Source organism: Triticum aestivum, chromosome 4D (assembly GCF_018294505.1).
Source record: "Triticum aestivum cultivar Chinese Spring chromosome 4D, IWGSC CS RefSeq v2.1, whole genome shotgun sequence".
Taxonomy (NCBI): Eukaryota; Viridiplantae; Streptophyta; class Magnoliopsida; order Poales; family Poaceae; genus Triticum; species Triticum aestivum.
This window is the reverse complement of record NC_057805.1, coordinates 357,340,364-357,363,339: the sequence shown is the minus strand read 5'-3', so window position 1 is coordinate 357,363,339 and position 22,976 is coordinate 357,340,364. Positions and strand designations below refer to the sequence as shown.

Sequence of the window (22,976 nt, the reverse complement as noted above, 5' to 3'; positions counted from 1 at the left end):
GCGGTAGTGGTTTCGCACTCATTTTTATGCTAGTAGATCCCTTTTGTCCACAGAAAGACCTCGTTCTGAGCTCATGAACTTCTCTGTATCAGCTTTCTAGGTCTAGAATTTTTTTATTTTTGGATGATCGTTTGATCCAAAATAATCCCTGCAACCTGTGAAACCTGTTTGTACAACACTTAGACAAAAACCTGCATCTGTTAACCATGGCGGCTCATATCTCCGGCTTAAAGTGAAATTTCCGGCTTATTCATGATAGAGCTTTAAACAACTTGAATTACTTATGATATCCACAGCGGCTTAGATAACCCGACACACTTAGCCATATATCATTAGGCCCCTTCATAGGCCGCCATCTTGAATACTGAACTGAAATCTTCCTCCGGCTTATATTTGAACCGGACATTTTCTTTTGTCATAGGCTTTCGTCTCTCACCATGCCGCCCAAGGCTCCCAAGGCACCCATTACGTGCAACTGGGTGAGATCCAATGTTACTGATAATACTTTAGATGACTTTGTGAAGACGGGTTACCTGCCTAAGAAGGAGGTCATGTCCTATCGTGCCCCTGACCCGTCCGAAGAAAAACCTCAACCAAGAGACGGAGAAGTTGTTATATTTGCTGATCACATGAGCCGGGGCTTTGCTCCTCCTGGCTCAAGATTCTTCAGAGATGTTCTGAACTTTTTCGATCTGCGACCTCAAGACATTGGACCCAATTCCGTGTCGAACATTTGTAACTTTCAAGTGTTCTGTGAGGTATATCTCGGAGAAGAGCCCAGCCTACTGCTCTTTAGGGAGCTGTTTTATCTGAACCGCCAGAACGAGTGTGCCAACGGGCCTAGCTTGGAACTTGGCGGAATTTCAATCCAACGACGGAGAGATTGCCTCTTTCCTTATGCTGAGCCGCCAAGCCACCCAAAGAATTGGAACCAGACATGGTTCTACTGCCAGGATACTTCTCCGGCTGATGAAAACCCTCTGCCCGGCTTTCGCACCCTGCGTCTGGAGTCAAATCACCCCCTGCCAGACAAATTATCTCAAGCTGAGCAACAACCGCTTATCCCCACCATCAACAAGATTAATGCTCTTCTGGGAAACGGCCTTAACGGTGTTGATCTGGTCCGGGTCTGGATTGCTTGGCGGGTGATTCCCTTGAGCCGCCGCCCCGGCTTAATGTGTGATTAAACGGGCCGGAAGGATGATCCTCTGCGGCACAGCCCCAACGACCTACCTGAGGACGTCGTTGACGACATGACTAAGTCCCTTCTGAATGAGAGCTTAGCAGACTGCGGGAGGACAGGCTTAAGTCCCTTCTGCAAAGCTAACCCGGCTCCGGCGGTAAGCCACTGATATGAGCACCTCACTTTCCATTTTAACAATTTTCACCTTAACCTCAAGAAACCTTTGTTGTATTTTTCAGGCTAATGATAAGTTCTGGAAGGTCAAGTATGATCATGAGGCTGCTAAAAAAGCCAGGAAGGTTAAGAAAGCCGCCAGGAGAGCCGCTCCCCGCAAGAAGGGGAGTAAGCCTAGCGCCTCAGACCTGCTTCAGCTGGATGACACCTCCGAGTCAGAGGTAACCCTTCATTCTTATGCTCTTCTCTTGTTTTTTGTTTGTTCTTAACCACCTTATTGACATTGATTATCAACAGGAGGACACCGGAGCGAGTAACCCGGTGATTGAAGAGGTAACTATACTTTCCTCCGACTCGGACCCCTTGCCAAGCCTAAAAGTCCGAAGAGTAACCCGGAAAGTAAGATTTTCCCATCCTTTAGCTTATCAAGATCCTCAATTTCTTTTGAAGCAACAGATTCATGAGAGCCGGAGGCAAACCCGGGCCAGCAAGGATGCAGACCTCTCCTCCGCCTTACCCGAAGCATCAAGGAAGCGCCGGACCGAGGTTATCTCCAACTTATATCCTTTGGCGGGCATCACTCGCCAACCACTCAATTCTTCTGATTCAAACTATCAGGAAACTTCACCTTCCTCCGGTGACTCCATGCAATCTAACTTGCCGGCTTTCAAGACTGCACCCGGGTAATGATGATCATCTTATTTTGTGCTTATCTTACTCATGTTTTTGCACTAACCTTTTGACTTTCAGTGCACAAGCAAAGCTCAGCAAGAGGGCAAAGAAAAGTCACCCGGTCGAAGAACCGGTCTTGACTGAACCCAACGCCTCTGCTTCTGAGCTGCCGTCTGCACCAGCTCCAGAAACCACCGCTCCAACTGAACAACAAGCCATGGAGAGTTCTGACAACCCGGAGATCCCCAGCTCAGCTCAACCGGCCGATGACCCGGATGTGGTGATTACCCGGACCGAATATGTTGAGCCGGGAAGACCCACTGTGTTGGCCAGATGCTCTGCTAAAGAAGAACTGCTGGAGCGCCGCAGGGCCAGACTGGATATCACAGACTATGCTAACTTGAGCATTGGAGACATTGTTTCTGGTTATATTGGTCAAGTGCACAACAGCCGGGACCTGGAGATTGACATGGTGAAGCAGATACAGCAAAAATCTGAGGTACAACTCTCTTGCTTACTCCATAATCATCCTTACCATGCTAGCCCCCAAGTCTATTACTTATGATAGAATATGTTGTAGACTTAACTTCCGGCTTACCTTCATGAACCGGCACTTATAAATAGAATCGTTCAGCATACATTAGCCCCCAAGTGCCAAGTGTCTTTGCTTGCAAAGTGCTTGGGACTTTAATGTTGCACGATAACCACTCAAACTGTAACCCGGAATTTGTACAGGCTGCCTGCAAGAAATTTGAATCGGAAATCTCTGAGCTGAAGAACCGCCTGAAGACTCAGGAAACTGAGACCCGGAAGGCCAATGCCAAGTTTGAGTTCAGTGTTGCTGCACAAGAAAAACTGAAGAAAAAATTTGAAACAGAAAGAAAAACTTGGGCCGACGAGAAGACTGCCTTGCTCAGCCGGGCCAAACAAGCGGAGGCTACTCTTACTGAAAGAACCGCCGAACTCTCCGGCTTAAAACACCATGTGTCACAGATGGTCTCCGCAATCTTCGGTAAGTTATTCTGTAGGCTTTTAACAAATTTACATTCTTCATGTCTCATAAGTCCCACCATTGCCACCGGCTCACCTGACGTTATTATGCAGGTCCCAGAAGCTCCAATCTTAATCAGAACGTGCTGACCAAGCTGAAAGCTGTTTACACTTTGGTGGAGCAACTCTACACCGGGTCACAACGTGCTTTAGCCGTTGTGGCTCTGTCCAATGAGGTTCCCACCCACCTGGCAGACGTACTCAGGCGGCTTGCCGTTCTTCCTCGGCGCTTCCAAGAGCTGAGACGGGCTTCTACAAGAGCCGGAGCTATAGCTGCTCTGAGCCGGGCCAAGGCGTTTCTCCCGGAGCTAGACCCGGCCGACATCGCTCTTGGATACCCCCAGCCTGAAGGAAGACGGCACCCCCTTTGACCAGAAAGACTTTGCCGCCTGTGTGAAGAGCGTGCGCCCGGTGGCCACCTTGAGTGGGAATGACACCGACCTTACCAAATATCAGCCAGGCTATGACGCGGAGAATCAGAGGATCCCCACTCCACGCTATGAAGCAATCAGCCTGATCCCTCCGACTCGTAAGCATACCTTCGCTCCAGAAGTTGACCCGGCCGGGTTAATTGATGACGAGGCTCAGTTTGAAGCTTTGAGCGGCATTGACAGGAAATCATCAACCTTCCAGGTCATGGAAACAGCCGGAGGAGCGGAGAGGGATGAGCCGGGAGCTTCAACCCAACAAGCACCTTGATTTCTTAGGCGGCTCATGGTTACACCTTAAAAACAATGCCTCACCTTTTGGACTCGGGGAGTCTTGTAATAGAGTAGGACAAACACTTAATTTTGTCGTGCCATTGTGCACGTGTAGAATGCTTAACTCCATTGAAGCTGCTCCTTTATATTCCTCCGGGTTATGTTCGATCATCTACTTTTCTTAAGTTAAAAAGCTGTCTTTAATTGTCCTGCATAGAAAACAAATCACAAGTCTCTGGGCGCTTACCGCACTGAGAGTCATATACTTTACCGATAACCCGGAATATGAACCAAAGTCACCAAAGACCGGCCCTCAATTATACCCTCGAAGGTAACCATAATAGCATACTTACAAGCCTTCAAGTGTACTTCCGGTTTATGTAACCCAAATAATGAGGTTGAGAACTCAACTCCGGTTCATCAGCATCGATAATGCTTATTGTGTGCTATCAACATTGTTAATCAAAGCTAAGCCGGCGGAGTAAGAACCGCCCTTGCACACTGTTGATATGATCAAAACAACTTGTTGCAAACCAAAAGATCAAAACTTAGGGGCTTCTGATTCGAATACGACCAGAGAACCGTCCCAAAGGGGTTAAGCTAAGATTCGAATGCGATCATATAGCCCCTAGTGGCTTTGGCGTTGCCGATCAAGAGGGTACCGACATCTATGTTCTCTTTGGTTCGAATACGACCTATGTTTGAACAGGAAGCCCCCAAATGACCTTGAGAGTTGTTTAGCGACGCTGATTCGAATACGATCCACGTCGGTTCCCAAAGGGGGTTGAGCTATGATTCAAATATGATCAAGAAAAACTCCCCAATGAGCTCGGCAATTTGCCAATCAAGTGGGTATCGACAGCTATGTTCTCTTTGGTTCGAATACGACCTATGTTTGAACAGGAAGCCCCCAAGTGACCATATTGTTAACGGCTAGATTCGAATGCGATCATAAGCCGGATCCACCTCCAAGTGACCATGCAGTGCTGTAACACATTTACCTTTGGAGGAAAAAAGGACAGAGGTCCTGCTTTATTATTTATCATAATATATACATGGCTATAGAAATATGTACATTATGAGAGCCGGTGGCTCAAGTGTAATAAGGCCGAAGCTGAGCTATGTTCCACGGCCGACGGGTCTCTTCCTCCGACTTACGTGAATCTTTGTGCTCCTGAACATCGATAAGGTAGTATGACCCGTTGCGCAAGTTCTTGCTGACCACAAAGGGCCCTTCCCAAGGCGGGGATAACTTGTGTGCATCTGTTTGATCTTGGATGAGCCGGAGCACCAGATCACCTTCCTGGAAGACTCTGGACTTAACCCGGCGGCTGTGATAGTGGCGCAGGTCTTGTTGGTAAATCGCCGAGCGAGCCGCTGCCACATCACGCTGTTCATCCAACAAGTCAAGAGCATCTTGGCGCGCCCGCTCATAAGCCGCCACTCGAGGCGAGTCATGACGAATGTTGCTAGGGAGGACCGCCTCCGCTCCATAAACCATGAAGAAAGGCGTGTAACCCGTAGACCTGTTAGGAGTAGTATTGATGCTCCATAACACAGAGGGTAACTCCTCCACCCAACAACCCGGCGTCCGTTGCAAAGGGACCAAAAGCCGGGGCTTGATGCCTTTCAAGATTTCCTGGTTGGCTCTCTCAGCTTGACCATTGGATTGAGGGTGAGCCACTGATGAAACATCAAGCCGAATATGCTCTCGTTGACAAAACTCCTCCATGGCGCCTTTAGACAGATTGGTACCATTGTCAGTTATAATGCTATGTGGAAAGCCAAAGCGAAATATTACCCTCTTCATGAATTGAACCGCTGTGGCTGCATCACACTTACTAACTGGCTCTGCTTCAACCCACTTTGTGAACTTGTCGACTGCCACCAAGAGGTGGGTCTTCTTGTCCTTGGATCTTTTAAAAGGCCCAACCATTTCAAGCCCCCAGACCGCAAACGGCCAAGTGATTGGAATCATCCTCAATTCCTGAGCCGGCACATGAGCCCGTCGCGAGAACCTCTGGCAACCGTCACATTTACTGACCAAATCCTCTGCATCAGCATGAGCCGTCAGCCAATAAAAACCATGACGAAAAGCCTTGGCCACAAGGGACTTTGAGCCGGCATGATGGCCACAATCCCCCTCGTGAATTTCACGTAAGATTTCTTGACCTTCCTTAGGGGAAACACAATGCTGGAAAGTTCCAATGACACTGCGACGATGCAGCTCTCCATTGATAATTATCATTGACTTAGACCGCCGGGTTATTTGTCTGGCCAAAGTTTCATCCTCAGGCAATTCTCCCCGAGTCATGTAAGCCAAGTATGGTACTGTCCAGTCTGGGGTAATGTGGAGAGCCGCCAACAACTGTGCCTCCGGGTCAGGGACAGCCAAGTCTTCCTCTGTAGGCAACTTAACGGAAGGGTTATGCAAAATGTCCAAGAAAGTATTAGGCGGCACCGGCTTTCGCTGAGAGCCCAGCCGGCTTAATGCATCAGCCGCCTCGTTCTTCCTGCGATCGATGTGCTCTACTTGGTAACCCTGAAAGTGTCCAGCAATGGCATCAACTTCGCGGCGATAAGCCGCCATGAGAGGGTCCTTGGAATCCCACTTGCCGGACACTTGTTGAGCCACTAAATCTGAGTCGCCAAGGCACCTTACCCGGCTCAAGCTCATCTCCTTAGCCATCCGAAGACCATGGAGCAAGGCCTCGTACTCAGCCGCATTGTTAGTACAGGGAAACATCAACCGTAGCACATAGCAAAACTTGTCACCTCGAGGGGAAGTTAATACAACTCCAGCCCCCGAGCCCTCCAATTGCCTAGAACCGCCAAAGTGAATAGTCCAGTATGTATTATCCGGTTTCTCTTCAGGCACCTGCGGCTCTGTCCAATCGTTGATGAAATCCACGAATGCTTGAGATTTGATAGCAGTGCGTGGCATGTATTTCAGACCATGAGGCCCAAGTTCTATAGCCCACTTAGCCACTCTTCCCGTGGCTTCTCTGTTTTGGATGATATCTCCTAGGGGAGCAGAACTAACCACAGTGATAGGATGACCCTGGAAATAATGCTTAAGCTTCCAGCTTGCCATGAATACCCCATAAACAAGCTTCTGCCAGTGTGGATACCGTTGTTTGGACTCAATGATTACTTCACTGACGTAGTAAACCGGGCGCTGAACCGGATACTCTTTACCCTCTTCCTTACGCTCCACCACCACAGCCACACTGACGGCCCGTGTGTTAGCGGCTACATACAGCAATAAGGGCTCCTTGTCAACAGGAGCAGCAAGGACTGGGGGATCAGCCAGCTGTCTCTTCAAATCCTCAAAAGCAACATTAGCAGCATCATTCCAGATAAAGTCATCTGTTTTCTTCATCAACTGGTACAGTGGCATGGCCTTTTCACCCAAACGGCTTATAAACTGGCTCAAAGCAGCGATGCGGCCCGCCAGACGCTGGACGTCGTTTATGCACGCCGGCTTAGCCAGAGAGGTGATTGCCTTGATCTTTTCCGGGTTAGCTTCAATGCCTCTGTGAGAAACCAGAAAACCCAAGAGCTTGCCTGCGGGAACACCAAAAACACACTTGGCCGGGTTAAGCATCATCTTGTAAACCCGGAGATTATCAAAGGTTTCTCTAAGATCATCTACCAGGGTCTCCTTCTCCCTGGATTTAACCACGATATCATCCACATAGGCATGAACATTGCGCCCAATCTGGTTATGAAGACAATTCTGCACACAACGCTGGTAAGTCGCCTGTGCACTCTTGAGCCCAAAAGGCATAGACACATAACAGAATGCTCCAAAGGGAGTGATGAACGCCGTCTTCTCCTGGTCCTTAACTGCCATTTTAATCTGATGGTACCCAGAATAAGCATCCAAAAAACTTAAGCGCTCACAACCCGCCGTAGCATCAATAATTTGATCAATACGGGGGAGAGCAAAAGGATCAGCCGGACAAGCTTTGTTTAAATCAGTGTAGTCCACACACATCCGCCAGGTGCCGTTTTTCTTGAGCACGAGCACCGGGTTAGCTAACCATTCTGGATGAAAAACTTCAACAATAAACCCGGCCGCCAAGAGCCGGGCCACCTCCTCACCAATGGCTTTCCGCCTCTCCTCATTAAACCGCCGAAGGAATTGCCTGACCGGCTTAAATTTCAGATCAATATTGAGAGTGTGCTCAGCGAGTTCTCTAGGTACACCTGGCATGTCAGAAGGTTTCCATGCAAAAATGTCCCTGTTCTCACGGATGAACTCGATGAGCGCGCCTTCCTATTTCGGATCCAGATTGGCACTGATGCCGAACTGCTGAGATGAGTCACCTGGAACAAAGTCAACAAGTTTAGTCTCGTCAGCTGACTTAAATTTTATTGCCGGCTCATGCTCCGTGGTCGGCTTTTTCAAAGACGTCATATCTGCCGGGTCAACATTGTCCTTGTAAAACTTCAACTCCTCTGTCGCACAAACAGATTCAGCGTAAGCCGCGTCACCTTCCTCACACTCCAAGGCTATCTTTCGGCTGCCATGAACCGTAATGGTCCCATTGTGACCCAGCATCTTGAGCTGCAAATACACGTAACACGGCCGTGCCATGAACTTGGCGTAAGCCGGCCGGCCAAATAAAGCATGATACGGACTTCTTATCTTAACCACCTCAAAGGTTAATTTTTCCGCCCTGTAGTTGTACTCATCTCCAAAAGCCACTTCTAGCTCGATCTTACCAACTGGATATGCCGACTTACCAGGCACCACACCATGGAAAACAGTATTGGACTGGCTGAGGTTCTTATCAATCAACCCCATACGACGGAAGGTCTCATAATAGAGGATGTTGATGCTGCTGCCTCCGTCCATGAGCACTTTAGTGAATTTATATCCCCCCACCTGAGGAGCCACCACCAGGGCCAGGTGACCCGGATTATCAACCCGGGGAGGGTGATCTTCCCTACACCACACAATAGGCTGCTCACACCATCTTAAATAGCGTGGAACCGCCGGCTCAACAGCATTCACAGCCCTTTTATGAAGCTTCTGATCTTGCTTGCACAGACTGGTGGTAAACACATGATACTGTCCGCCATTGAGCTGCTTTGGATTGGTCTGGTATCCCCCCTGCTGCTGCTGCTGATGACCCTGGCCGAACTGCTGATTAAAGCCCCCTTGAACATTCTGAGAATTGGAATTTGAACCGCCGCCCGGGCCATGAAAGCCGCCAGCGCCTGAGCCGCCGCCCGGGCCACTGTTGCCATTGAAAGCATTGGAATTTTTAAAGGCCTTCATGATTGCGCAGTCTTTCCATAGATGAGTGGCCGGCTTTTCCCTAGAGCCATGCCTTGGACAAGGCTCATTCAACAACTGCTCAAGCGTCGGGCCTGACCCGCCGGCACGGGGAGGTGGTCTCCCCTTACGCCGGTGGTTGTTACCCTGTGAACTGGTGTTGGCCACAAACTCCATACTGCCATCAGCCTTACGCTTATTACCTCCCTGGTTCGCCGGGTTATGCTGGGGGCCCTTGCCATTGCCATTCCGTTTTCCCTTCCCTGTCCTTTCATCATCCGACGCGGGATCCTTGGTACTATCAGAGTCAGCGTACTTGACCAGAGCCGCCATCAGCGTACCCATATCATTGCAATCGCGCTTGAGCCGCCCGAGCTTCATCTTCAGGGGCGTAAAACGACAATTCTGCTCTAACATTAAGACTGCAGAGCCAGCATCCATCTTATCAGATGAATGTATTATCTCTTTGACCCGGCGAACCCAATGGGTTGTAGACTCACCCTCCTGCTGCTTACAGTTAGTCAAATCCACAATTGACATAGACTGCCTACAGGTATCTTTGAAGTTTTGGATGAACCGGGCTTTTAGTTCAGCCCAAGACCCGATAGAGTTCGGTGGCAGTCCTTTCAACCAAGTGCGGGCAGTCCCATCTAACATCATGGTAAAGTACTTGGCCATTGCCGCTTCGCTGACCTCCAGCAACTCCATAGCCATCTCATAACTCTCGATCCATGCTCCGAGTTGTAAATCAGCCATGTAATTAGGTACCTTCCTAGGCCCCTTGAAATCCTTGGGCAGACGTTCATTACAGAGAGCCGGCACCAGACAAGGAACACCTCCGGTCCTCGTAGGTATACCCGCGTCGATGGAAGCCGTCGGATAAGCCGGGAGTGGCTGGTAAGCCGTCAACTAAGCCGCCTGCTCCACCTCTTGCCGTGCTCTGTCTTGGTCCACCGCGTTAAAAGCTTCATTTTGAACCGGGCCGTGGCCAGGAGGCAAGTCACGGCGTCGGACATTGCTTGAGCCGGTCGCTGAGACCATGTGCCTGCTATAACTCGGGCTCCGGCCTGGACGAGGGGTTGAATGAATCCTGTCCCGGCTATAAGAATATGCCTCCTGTTGCGCCAGAGCCGTCTGAAGGAGCTCTCTGGCCCGGCGGGTTTCGACCGCCGTTGGAGAGTCACCATCGATTGGGAGAGCCGCCAGTCGCGCCGCCGCGGCGACCATGTTTTCCAACGGGTTGGCATAATGACCCGGTGGTATTGGCACGTACTGAGGCGGGGTAGTGTTCACCCGGGGAGGCCCCCTCACTTGGGGCTGGATTGGCGTTCCAGCTCCGGGCGCCGTGATCTCTGGCGGGCTACTGGGCCCTGCACCAGGCGTGTTGAAGAGGTTTTGAGGATCGTAAACCGGAGGGAGTCGAGATTGGGCCTTTTGATGCCTCCTTCTCATGATCTCATTGGACGCGTTCTGATCCATCGTGAGCCGGAAAGACTGCGCTTGAATCAGCTGAGTCTGGGCGTCGAGAGCCGCCCTCTCTGCAGCCATCCTGATCCCTTCCGCCGCCATATCCTCCTTGGCCTTTGCTAGATCGAGCTTTAACTGTGCCACCTCCGCGTCATGCCGAGCTTGATCCGCCGGGGCGACCGTAGCGGTTAACAGGACCGTCATCTTATCTGTGAGATCCATCAGCACCTGAGCCGGCGAGGGCACAGGGCTTCCTGCCCCGGCGGTGGGGTTTTGAACAGGTTGTGCGCCAGTCATGAAGATTCCAACCCGGCTCGGCGGCTCAAAGGGGTCCGGAATACTGTCACCATCGGAACAACCCCTGAGCATGCCATCTTGAAGTTGGTATAACGAATCGGTCTCCTCTGTGGATGACTCGCCGTCAGAGCGAGCGCCCATCTCATCACCAGATCCAGATCCTTCAGAGAGCTCTCCATGGACGCATCCCACGAAAGCACGCTTCAAGGCAGGTAAAGTCCGGGCGGGTCGTGCACGTTGAGCCGTCTCGATGAGATCGGTGCAGAGGTCCGGCTCAGGGCCCGGCTCACCAATCTTGCCAATAAAGACATGGATTCCGCCGAAGGGGACCCGGTACCCGTACTCAATTGAGCGGGCGTCGGGGCCCCAATTTGCATCGTCGATGTAGAGCTTGCCGCGATGACTCTTGGTCATCCGGCCCACAGCGTATCCCTTGAGCCCTTCGAAGCTGCCCTTCAAGAACTCAAATCCACCGTGCGCTAGCCCCACGGTGGGCGCCAACTGTCGTGGAATTGTCACGGCAGATGTCCTCGTGCAAGGACTTAGTCGTGGAGCCATCGCAGCTAGGAAGCTTAAAGGGGTTAAACGGGACAAGGAACACGAGGGTTATACTGGTTCGGCCCCTTACGGTGAAGGTAAAAGCCTACGTCCAGTTGAGGTGGTATTACTTAGGGTTTCGATGACCAGGGAGCTTAATCGCTATGCCCGGCTCTCGATCTGTTGTCTCTCGATCCTGAACCGCCGCCGGGTCGTCCCTTTATATAGAGAGGTTGACGCCCCGCGGCTCTCAGAGTCCCGGCCGGCTTATAACAGTATCCGGCTCGGACTCTTAACTACTCTTGCCTTACATTACAAGTCTTGTCATAACGGCGGTTTATCACTACGGGCCTTAAGCCGCCTCCGGGTCTTAAGCCCACTATTGATCCCCATCCTCTAGCCTGGTACTGGGCTTCACGTGATGATCATTATAACGTAACCCGGCCCCTCCTGGGCGGGTGACTCTAATGGTTATATCCTCAACACATCCTACTTTGCAAAGATTGTTTTTTGAGCTTCCCGACATAAAGAATCCTAGGGCTAAAAAGTTGGCCACTCTCGTTCTTATGAATGAGTTTGACTACATAATACGGGAAGTTAGGGAAATCTTTGATTTTTATGGTATGAATCGTGAAAAACCTGTGATAGATGAAATTCTTTACAATAGTGACTATGATTTAAGACATTTGCTTGGGGATAATAAAATCTTTGATGAGAACCTTAAAAAGGAAGTCCCCGTTTTAGATATAATCCAACAAGTTTTCAATAATGTTAATCAACATTACTCTTGGATTGTTGCCAGAAACCAACGGGGTTATGACGGAAACCAACTTAGGAATGATAAAGTTGCCATGGATAATATGTTTTATGTTGTGTTTACAAAACACCATGATGAAACCATCTCTAAGAAAATTAAGAAGAAGGATGACAAAACTTAGATCCTTGCTTTATGCCCGGCTAAGGGCGTAAAATTATAGCGCTTGTTGGGAGGCAACCCAATGAATAAAATTTATTTGCTTTTTTCTATTATTGAGTGTTTGCAAAATTATGCTACTGTTATGATTGTGTTTTCTTGTGTTTTAATTAGTGTTTGTGCCAAGTAGAACCAATAGGATCTTCTTGGGTGATAGTTGTTTGATCTTGCTGGAAAAAACAGAAAATCTGCACTCACGAAAACAAATCTCATTTTTTATCAAAAAGAGCTTTTGCCCTGATTCTTTTTGCAGAAGATTAATATACAAATTACCCAGGTCTTCCTAGTTTTTCAGAATTTTTGGAGGTTCAGAAGTTTTCAAAATAGTCAGATTGCAACAGACTGTTCTGTTTTGACAGATTCTGTTTTCTTTGCGTTGTGTACTTATTTTGATGGCTCTATGGTTTTCTTTGATGAGTTTTTGCCATAGAAAAGTTGGAATACAGTAGATATAAAACAAAAACAAAATATTAATTGGTTTGGTACAGTACTTATAGTAGTGATTTGCTTTCTTTTACTAACGGATCTCACGAAGGTTTTGTTGAGTTTTGTGTGATTGAAGTTTTCAAGTTTTGGGTTATCATACGATGGATGAAGCAATAAAGGATAGAAGATCCTAAGCTTGGGGATGTCCCGGCATCCCAAGCTATTATCCAAAAATGAGCAACCAACTAAGCTTGGGGATGCCCCCGAGTGGCATCCCCTCTTTCTTCTAACGACCATCGGTATTTTACTCGAAGTTATATTTTTATTCGTCACATAATATGTGTTTTGCTTGGAGCGTCTTGTATGATATGAGTCTTTGCTTGTTTTATTTTTTGTTTTAAGTCTTGCTCCCTTGCTGGACACACCTATTTGAGAGAGTCAAAATTATGCCATGACTTGTTAGACTTGCTCTCTATGCTTCACATAAATTTTTTATGAGCTATGGACTTGCTCTAGTACTTCACTTATATCTTTTTGAGCATGGTGTGCTTTATTATTTTTGAAGAAATGCTCTCTTGCTTCACTTAGAATTATTTGAGAGTTAGTAAAATTTTCAAGAAATTCTCTCTTACTTCACTTAAATTATTTTGAGAGAAAGAAAGAAAAATTATGCGCATGGTCTTCACTTATATTTGTTTGAGCTTATGAAAAGCAACACATGAAAATTAGTTCCAAAGTGATAGATATCCAATAAGGATATAATAAAAACTTTCATGAAGATCATTGGACAAAATAAACTTGATTTTTACTAATAGTTTTGAGCTATGACGATGTGATATGTGAGTTATGTTGATGGGTAATTATGCTTTAGTAAGAATATTGGTGTTAAGGTTTATGATTCCCTATGCAAGTACGAAAGTCAATAGTCATGCAATGAAATTATATCCTACTTGTGCTGCATTATTCGGTGTTAATTATGCTTAATGCTTGCTTATGAGATTATTCGTTACTTGGTTGGTCGCTTCTCAATCTTTTGTTAGCCTTCATTTTGCATCAAGTATGATCTCTACTTGTGCATCCAAAATCTTTTAAACCAGTTTTGCCACATGAGTCCACTATATCTACCTATATGCGGTATTGTTTTGCCATTCTAACCAAATTTGCATGTTCCATCTCTAATTTTCAAAATGAACTTATCTTTTGTGTGTTTGTTTCGCTCGCGCAGTGGTGAGGGGTGGCTAATATTTTCCATGCTGGATGTGTTATTTTCACGATGAGTGTTTATTCACTTGTCATTGCACGAGAGTAAGGCAAAGGTTTTAGAGATGCCCAGTCCCGAAATGAAAAAATGAATTTACTTTATGTTGTCAAATAATAAATTCCTTAAAAAGTGTTGGTATGGAGGGCAACCGTGGATACGGCTAGCCATGGAAAGTGAAAGTATGGTGGAAAAAGGAATAAATTTTATTTTCTGTTTGGAAACCGCCTATGATATATCTAGCATGGAAAGTGTTGGGAACTCTAAGTCGTTTTCGTTGGTGGGATGGATACACCTCCCAAAATGTTTTTATCTCTAAATTTTTCGCTTTGAGCTCTGGCACCACTACAAATCCCTACTTCCCGTTGCGAAAGGCCTTTCTTTTACTTTACTAGTTGACCCGTTGCGCCAAATGGCGCAGAGACCCGCTAAAGACATGTTATCGATGAAAATAGTTTTATTTTGCAAGGACCTATTCGATATCAGTAGTAGAAAGCTCATTTCTTAAATCATGATATATTGGAAATATGGTTATTACGCTGCGAAATCCGAGTTGAAAAAAAAATGTATAACATGTACAGACGAGCTAAGGAAGCATTGTTTTAGATGAAAATATGGTTATCATGGACCTGTTGCGCATGCCAAATCACGCTAAATCCATGTGCGTAATGAAAAAAATATCCATGGTTTAATTCCCTTTAATAAAAATATAATGACCTATTTGAAATCATGTATGCAAATGGCGCAGAGACCCACTAACACTCGTGCTTTGAAAAAAACATGTATCAATAGACTTGTTCATGGGCAAGCATGTATGCCAACTTAAACGCCCGTGTGTACATCTATTTATTTATTTATTTATTTATTTTTGTACAGGGAGAAGAGTTGGGTAACTGTAGGCGAGTATAGGTTGATACTTCTGGCCTTTTTCAGTTGTTTTCGTCATCATCAGTGGAGGAAATATCAATTACTCTTTGGGAGCTTTGCCTTTTCCATGCTCTAATGCACCTGCATCTTGGTTGGTTGTCTGAATGTTCAGAATTTATGTTTGAGCTCACTTGACGGATGGATGGTAAATTAAAAGACAGGGCGCAATCTGTTTTAAGTTAGGTGAACATTGCACACCACCACAAGTTTGGTCACTTATGGTAACAGGTAGTTAGGTTCACATTTAAAACCTCTTAGCAGAACTGATGTCACTGAAACAACTTGAAAACTATTCAAGACAGCCAAAAGTTTTGCAAAATTTAACACTTTCCAAACAAAGAAATGCCATTTCAGCACAGGTTCTGAAGACTACATGTAACAAGTAGTTTTCCATCCTGCATTAGCAAGTAGGAGAAAACGTCAAGGGCTGAAAAAAAGAAGTTGGGGTATTTAGCTGTGAATCTGAATCGGAGAAGAGAGTCAACTGCCATACAAAACTTCCTTCTCTAAGACATGATATCTACTCCCTCCGTTCCTAAATATTTGTCTTTCTAGAGGTTTCAACAAGTGACTACATACGGAGCAAAATGAGTGAATCTACACTCTAAAATATGTCTATATACATCCGTATGTGGTAACCATTTGAAATCTCTAGAAAGACAAATATTTAGGAACGGAGGGAGTACAATGCAAGCGGAAAATCAGTTCAATACAGGAAAACTATAGTGAATACAATAGTAAAAGTTGTACGAAGAAGCCCCAAGAAAAAAAATCAAAACCTTTCGTATTACAATGTGCTGAAGATTTTCCGAACAATTAGATCGGCCATATAGGCAAGAGTCAATTGCCCATTCACTGGTCACCAAAGAACAATAATTTAAGCAGCATAAGTCGACTAATTACAACTGCAGATAAGTTGACTACAAACCTTCCTGGCTATTACTATAGTAAGAAATCGGCAACTCTAAGTACGGTAACAAAGCAAGTCTCCCGATTCTATAACAACAGCACTAAATTGTAAAGGCTTGTGTTACATCAATTTATCCCATTGTGCGCATGAAAAAAATGAACTGCTAGATATATGTTTCCAATCGATTATCGTACGAATTCTTCAACTTTTATCTGGAGATTTTGAAGTAGCAAAGTATTCCCTCAACCTACAAAATTGGAAAGATCAAGGCTTTTGCTAAGCTGGTGGCATTCATATGACATGTTAGTCTTCAAAATTGATCTCTAACTAAAAAAGAGCTTTGCTAAACCAAAAACATGTACTACATGCACAACTTCTGTCAGGAAAGTGATAGTGGTTTAGAAGCCTGATCCGCTAGATTATCATCACTGGAAATTTGATTGATCATCCAAGATGATTTAACCAGAACTGAAAGCAAACAATCTTATACATGAATACCTATATGGCTGTAATCAGAACTAAAACACGCTATTTTAAACATGGAGGAGCTCTCCACCGGTAAGAAGCCAAGCCCTAAGACTGAGTCTCTGTCATCATCAATCCCCTTGTCTCGAATTATCACACACTGCTGAGTTTAATGTAAGAAAAAAAACTTCTAAGCTAAATAGGTGTGATGCTCCTCGAGATAAGATATATAGCCACATTCTATCTGCAGACCACTGCCCTGATTCCTGAATCACATTAATCAAGATGACAGTGGCAGCAGAAAACTATAATGTTAATCACTTGAAGATAGGACAGAATAATAATTTATCTCTTGACAAGTTTGAAAAATACAGTATGCCAAGATCATGTACCTCGATGAAGGCTAGAGTATCATCACTGGAAATTTGATTGATCATCCAAGATGATTTAACCAGAACTGAAAGCAAACAATCTTATACATGAATACCTATATGGTTGTAATCAGAACTAAAACATGCTATTTTAAACATGGAGGAGCTCTCCACCGGTAAGAAGCCAAGCCCTAAGACTGAGTCTGTGTCATCATCAATCCCCTTGTCTCGAATTATCACACACTGCTGAGTTTAATGTAAGAAAAAAAACTTCTAAGCTAAATAGGTGTGATGCTCCCCGAGATAAGATATATAGCTACATTCTATCCGCAGACCACTGCCCTGATTCCTGAATCACATTAATCAAGATGACAGTGGCAGCAGAAAACTATAATGTTAATCACTTGAAGATAGGACAGAACAATAATTTATCTCTTGACAAGTTTGAAAAATACAGTATGCCAAGATCATGTACCTCGATGAAGGGCTCTGATATGTTAACATTAAGCTGCTTGCTTGAATTTAGCGACACCACAGTACTGGGAGATACATCCAGTGCATGAAAAACACATTTTCGAAGTATATTTAACTGAAAACATGAGGACTCTATAAAAGGCTCCCACATAACCTACAGACATATAAATTGCCATTCCTTTACCATGAAAAACATGAAACATCGGACAGCAAGGAAGCATAACTTTACCTTGTCGATGTTTTTGTAATTTATCAGAAAGTCAACAAAAGCAGAAACTTCAATCTCAACACCCATTTGACTGAATTGCAGTGACAAGTTTTTCACCAAGATCTCTATAACAGGTCCATGACTGCTCCACTATCAAGAAAACATTACCAAAAACAAGAATGAGCCAAATGTTGAAGCTGAAAAGTAGTTATCCAACCAATTAGATAAAAGATCTTGATAAATATACATGTCAATAATTATTTTTGGTCGAAAGTTGCATAATCTAAATTAGCCGTTGTGGAATCCTTCAGAACTAATCGGCTGACATAAAAGCGGTGAAATCAATAACACAACAGAACAGTAATTAAATGCTTAATTTTAGTTAAAGGCATAGACCTGAAAAGTAGTTATCCAACCAGTTAGATAAAAGACCTTGATTTCAGTATACCTGCAAATCAAACCTTTCATTAACAATCGCTTGCTGGTCTGCACCATATGAACCAAAAGTGAGTTTTCCCTTTTACTTTTGTTTTTTCATGGAAATGTGTAACAGAGAGAGGGTCTGAAAACAGAGATATCTCGCATGCATGTATGCATGTAAGGATGATTAGAGATAAGTATTAGTTTTTTAATTGTTAGGCGTCTATATATAAGGCACATCTACTTCATATTCGTAATCCCTAATCTGAAAGCTCTCACTACTGGTAATTACTCTCATGAAACCGTATCAGACACACGACACTCATCATTAGTAATGACCGAAGAAAAGAGGCATCAGAGTATTTCAATAACCTGAATGATTGCTTAAACCAGAAAAGCAATTCCAACAGAAAGGCATGATCCTCTTCATTTTTCGATGAACTGAAGGGCAAAAAGAAGAAGTAACCAACAGAAACCTTAGCCTGTGAAATAAGCGCCTTCCCCTTAAGTTCATATGAAAGAAATGCTAGATTAAATTTTCTCAAATTAATCTTTCATGGCACTGATTTTTGCTTCAGTAATTAGGATATGCCGAACCCACACAACATATAGGTGCGATCATGACTAACGTCATATACCTATATATGACTACTCTACTACTCCAAAAATTAATATTGTTGTACTTATTGAAGTATAAGATTCTGCAAATTGCTCGAGCTAAATAATCCAGATAGGTGAAGTATGGGTGAGACAATGGATCAAAACACCAGTACATCACATCTATATAGGAACTTCTGTCTAAACAAATTCTTACTAATGGGTCTCACTATCAGGAAACTCATGATTCCCAATAACAGACCACAATGTCAATTTCTGTAGTAACATAATACAGGATGTACCTTCAAATGTTGATTTTAGTCGCTTTCTTTCAGAGTTTCCTGCATTGACCAGCTTATTCCTGAAAGTATAGTTGAATATCATATTAGCAAATTAAAGATTGGAGCATCAAATTAGCAGCTATATATTGTAAGCATGCATTTTTAACTGTAAAAGAGCTAATACAGTGTTTACTTCAAGAAAATACAGCAGGCCAAGCAAAAAATGTATATCTAAATGGTGAACAAAAAAATGAAATACCAATCCTAATTAGGGTGTGCAGGACCAAATAATTAATAAGCCACTCTGGGAAGAAACCTTCAAAACTACCAGCGATTGTTCACATGGTACAATTCGTTCCTCCCATCATCACATGAAAAAGTACTCCCATAGCCTCACATATGTACTCGGGATGCTGCAAGAAGCAACAAACAACCAAAAAATGATAAATTTGCATATGTAATACAAAAACATTGAACCATAAACTACTTTGCAATTATATACTGAACCATAAAGTTGTCACCAGCATAAAACATTTATGGAAAAGAAGATAGAACGACCCAGGATGGATTCAATGGGAATTTCCAATTTAACAAGGATGAATTGCACCTGAGCTTTGGTTGTACGGAAGAGATAAAACTTCGCACAGATTAATGACCGTGTACAATAGTGATTATAAATTCTAATATTTCTCAGTATAAGAAAAATCTAGAGAGGTAATTACGGCAACAGACACATCCAAACTTTGCTCAATGAAAACTGAGGAAGAATTCTATAACTATCCTACTCCTCACTGATCATTGCATCATAGCAATATTTGTCTTTTACAGAACTAAATTTCGACAAGCATGTAAGCACCCAATTTTTATACAAACAGCCACAGTCAATATCCATTGCATCCACACTTATCTCGTGGGAGAGAGTAGACCCCCCCCCCCCCCCCCCACACACACACACAAAACTGGGAAAGAAAAACAGAGGATAAAGTAAGAGCAGAGTATTGAGGAATAAGTAGACATAAGTGTTGTTTTTTATAACAAATGGGTAAATAGAGACAAGCAGCTGTATTTCTCTGGAAGAACAAAACAAGCCTCTCAAATTGACAAAGAGGGGGGAGAGCTTAGGTACAAGTAACAGGAGAAGGTCATCTTGGATGGATGACAATGTTTATGTTTTTGTGAAATTTGTTCTGAACCTGCTATGCACATAAAAACCAGAAACTGGGAATAAAAATATTTTGTACATACCCAATGGAAAGCACCCAGAAAATTGGTTTACATTAGACATTTCTGAAAAAGAGAAAAACTGATCTTCAATTCAGTGTTTTGTTAATCTCACTCTGTGCCAAGCATCGATGCTATTTAAACTCCCACCGTTTTCATGAAACTAATAAAACAAAACCATCCTTTGGACATGCTTATTGAATTTACAGTCAAAGAGAGCCTATTAGGCCAATAACCTGTATAATGTGATTTCTTAGGCCAATAAATCACATCACAATACCACTTTCCACATGATTACCATCCTCTCAAATTATTTGCTCCTGTTGAGTTAAAAAAACTCACTACGGAGCAAATGGTCGAGCTCGCCGTAGGAAGGAACACACCAAAACATGCCAAGAAAAGTGCATTGGTAAAAACAAAACAAAAATAAAATACATGAACAATCAGGAGGGGGTTAATGCTTTGGGAGTTGAGAGAGTTGATGGGAGGGACAACCGAAGAAGCATACCGAGAAGAAATTCACATCTGCTTGTCCAAGATGATGTATGTGCTCATCTTGATGCCTCGGTAGATGATCATCATCATGAAGCCACTGTGAAGGTCCTCGATTCTTATATGCATTCAGTTTCTGCAAGTTCAAAAGGCATACTATATAATCACTAAACAGAGGCACTAACCTGATACTGAATTTATAGAATAAGTGCAAACCCTTTGTTGAGTCCTCTGCAATCTCACACGCTGGATCCAACTAATGTGTGCATGATTCAATCTATTTCAGAAATTAGGATTTCTATTTTCTATGTGATCCACATAGAACATGAGGTCTCACCAAAGCTTAGCTGCTGTATCAGCCCCAGAACATTCACTAATGCACTTAAATATCTACATAAATATAAAGAACATGAACATACAATTTCATGGTTCAGTATATGAACAAAAAGACGCATGTCCAGAGAGAGAGAGAGAGAGAGGAGCTAAAGGCAAACCATGAACCACCTCCAGATCCTTGCTCCTGCTACGTTTCGTGCTCGACCCACTACTCGCGTGCACCAATGGCCTCATCCATGAGACAAAGGGGGGAAAGAGAGGGGGGAGGAGATAGAGGCAAACCTGAACCACCTCAACCTTCTTGCTCTTGCTGCTTCGGCCAGCAAGCCTCCCTCCACGGCCGACCCCGACCTTCGCTGCTGCACCAACCCCGCTGCTTTCCTCATCAAGGTCGAGCTCTCCTACGCGTCGTCGTTGTTGGCTGGATTGGCCACGGGTTTCCTCTTGTACGGAGGGGATCTGTACTGGATGAACTGCTCCGGGGTCTTGCGGTGCTGGCTGAACTGCTCCGGGGCCTCACGGTTCGTGTCTCCGCCAGCGTGCTCGGGTTGGAGCAAGCGAGAACGGAGGAGGAGGAGCTCGCGGCCGCCGGGGAGGGGCTCGTAGCAGGGAGGGGGAGGAGGACGGATGAAGGAAGGGAGCGGCTAAGGGTTCGTGGGGGTGGCGGCTAGGGTTCGTGGGGGTGGCGGCTGAGACGAGCGAGGGAGGAGGGAGGGGTGCGGGCGTGCGTGGGGATTGGGGGCCAATGGGCTTTCCAAGAGGCACGACCAATCAGACCTTCATGCGGACGAACCCAGCCAACACATAGCGACCCCACCAACGAAGCGGCCCACTGGTCATACACGCGTGAAAGAAACGATCAGGTGAAATAGGAAGTGAATATCTAACGGATGAGGAGACCCGAGGTGGGATTTTTACCGCGATCTGACGGCCAGCAAAGGAACCGATCGAGGGAGCCTTCTCCATGCGAGTTGGCTACCTTCATTATTGTTTTAATTAAATGCAATTTTTATTTTTGAATTTGAGTCTCCATCTTCTCTTACAAAAGCACCAACTAGGAGGCAATATGATCGTACTTAAGTATTCGGTGTAGCTAATATGCGAGTGTGTTTCATGAATGGATCAATGGTTGAGCATAATGGGCTAGGGATAACTTATTTTAGCATTGATATTTTGAAAGACATGGTTGCTTGTTGATATGCTTGAGTATTTAAATTATCATGTCAAAACTAGACTATTCCTTTGAATCACATAAAAGTCCAATTGTCCATTCTATAAAGAAAAGGATATGTATGACATGATAGGCAGCATTCCACATCAAAAATTCTGTTTTTATCACTTACCTACTCGAGGACGAGTAGGAGTTAAGCTTGGGGATGCTGATACGTCTCCAACATATCTATAAATTTTTATTGTTCCATGTTGTTATATTATCAATCTTGTATGTTTTATAATCATTTTCTAGTCATTTTATATTATTTTTTGGTACTAACCTATTGACATAGTGCCAAGTGCTAATTGTTGTTTTCTGCATGTTTTTTACATCGCAGGAAATCAATATCAGACGGAGTCCAAATGCAACGAAACTTCGCGGAGATTTTTTTTGGACCAGAAGAAACATAATGGGCCCTGGCTGCGCCTGCGGGGTGCCCCGAGGGGGGCACAACCCACCAGGGTGCGCCAGGAGGCCCAGGCGTGCCCTGGTGGGTTGTGCCCACCTCGGGTGCCCCCTGGACCGCCTCTTTGCTCTATAAATACCCCAATATTCCCAAAACCATAGGGGAGTCGACGAAATATTCGTCCAGCCGCCATAGAGTCCAGAACCACCAGATCCAATCTAGACACCTTCTCGGATGGGGTTCACCACCTCCATTGGTGCCTCTCCGATGATGCGTGAGTAGTTCTTTGTAGACCTTCGGATCCGTAGTTAGTAGCTAGATGGCTTTATCTCTCTCCCTCTCTGAATTCTCAATACAATGGTCTCTTGGAGATCCATATGATGTAACTCTTTTGCAGTGTATTTGTTGGGATCGATGAACTTTGAGTTTATGATCAGATCTATCTTTTTATATCCATGAAAGTATTTGAGTCTCTTTGATCTCTTTTATGCATGATCTCTTATAGCCTCGTATTTCTTCTCTGATAGTTGGGTTTTGTCTGGCCAACTTGATCTATTTATCTTGCAATGGGAAGAGGTGCTTTCTAGTGGGTTCAATCTTACGGTGCTTGATCCTAGTGACAGAAAGGGA

General features: G+C 44.7%; 1 protein-coding gene across 36 annotated transcripts; it reads right to left on the bottom strand.

The window, feature by feature from the left end:
* Positions 1–15,722: 15,722 nt before the first annotated feature.
* On the bottom strand, positions 15,723–21,474 carry LOC123097899 (uncharacterized). 36 transcript variants are annotated; one of them, XR_006447571.1, is made up of 8 exons: positions 21,010–21,474; positions 20,408–20,527; positions 19,007–19,091; positions 18,700–18,758; positions 18,173–18,241; positions 17,402–17,828; positions 17,174–17,326; positions 15,723–17,047 (listed from the first exon to the last, which is right to left on the bottom strand). XR_006447571.1 is itself a non-coding variant. In XM_044519746.1 (8 exons), exons 4-8 carry the CDS (start codon positions 18,312–18,314, stop codon positions 17,015–17,017), a joined length of 495 nt encoding a protein of 164 aa, XP_044375681.1. In that variant the 5' UTR covers positions 18,315–18,758; positions 18,995–19,091; positions 20,408–20,527; positions 21,010–21,462; the 3' UTR covers positions 15,723–17,014. The 36 variants fall into 36 exon arrangements, 3 of the variants coding, with proteins under 3 accessions (XP_044375681.1, XP_044375680.1, XP_044375682.1); XR_006447564.1 differs by adding an exon at positions 17,829–17,866 and having other exon boundaries at positions 15,723–17,326; positions 17,402–17,530; positions 18,995–19,091; positions 21,010–21,462; XR_006447560.1 differs by having other exon boundaries at positions 15,723–17,326; positions 17,402–17,530; positions 17,777–17,828; positions 18,995–19,091; positions 21,010–21,462.
* Positions 21,475–22,976: the final 1,502 nt, after the last annotated feature.

What these genes read in the sequence shown, in the direction of transcription:
- LOC123097899 (XM_044519745.1), bottom strand. Translation starts at nt 18,314, where the DNA reads ATGAACTTAAGGGGAAGGCGCTTATTTCACAGGCTAAGGTTTCTGTTG. An exon ending in TGGTTTAAGCAATCATTCAG is followed by an intron (nt 17,867 to 18,172) that starts GTTATTGAAATA and finishes CATATGGTGCAG; the next exon opens with ACCAGCAAGCGATTGTTAAT. An exon ending in ATGAAAGGTTTGATTTGCAG is followed by an intron (nt 17,531 to 17,828) that starts GTATACTGAAAT and finishes TTTTCTTGATAG; the next exon opens with TGGAGCAGTCATGGACCTGT.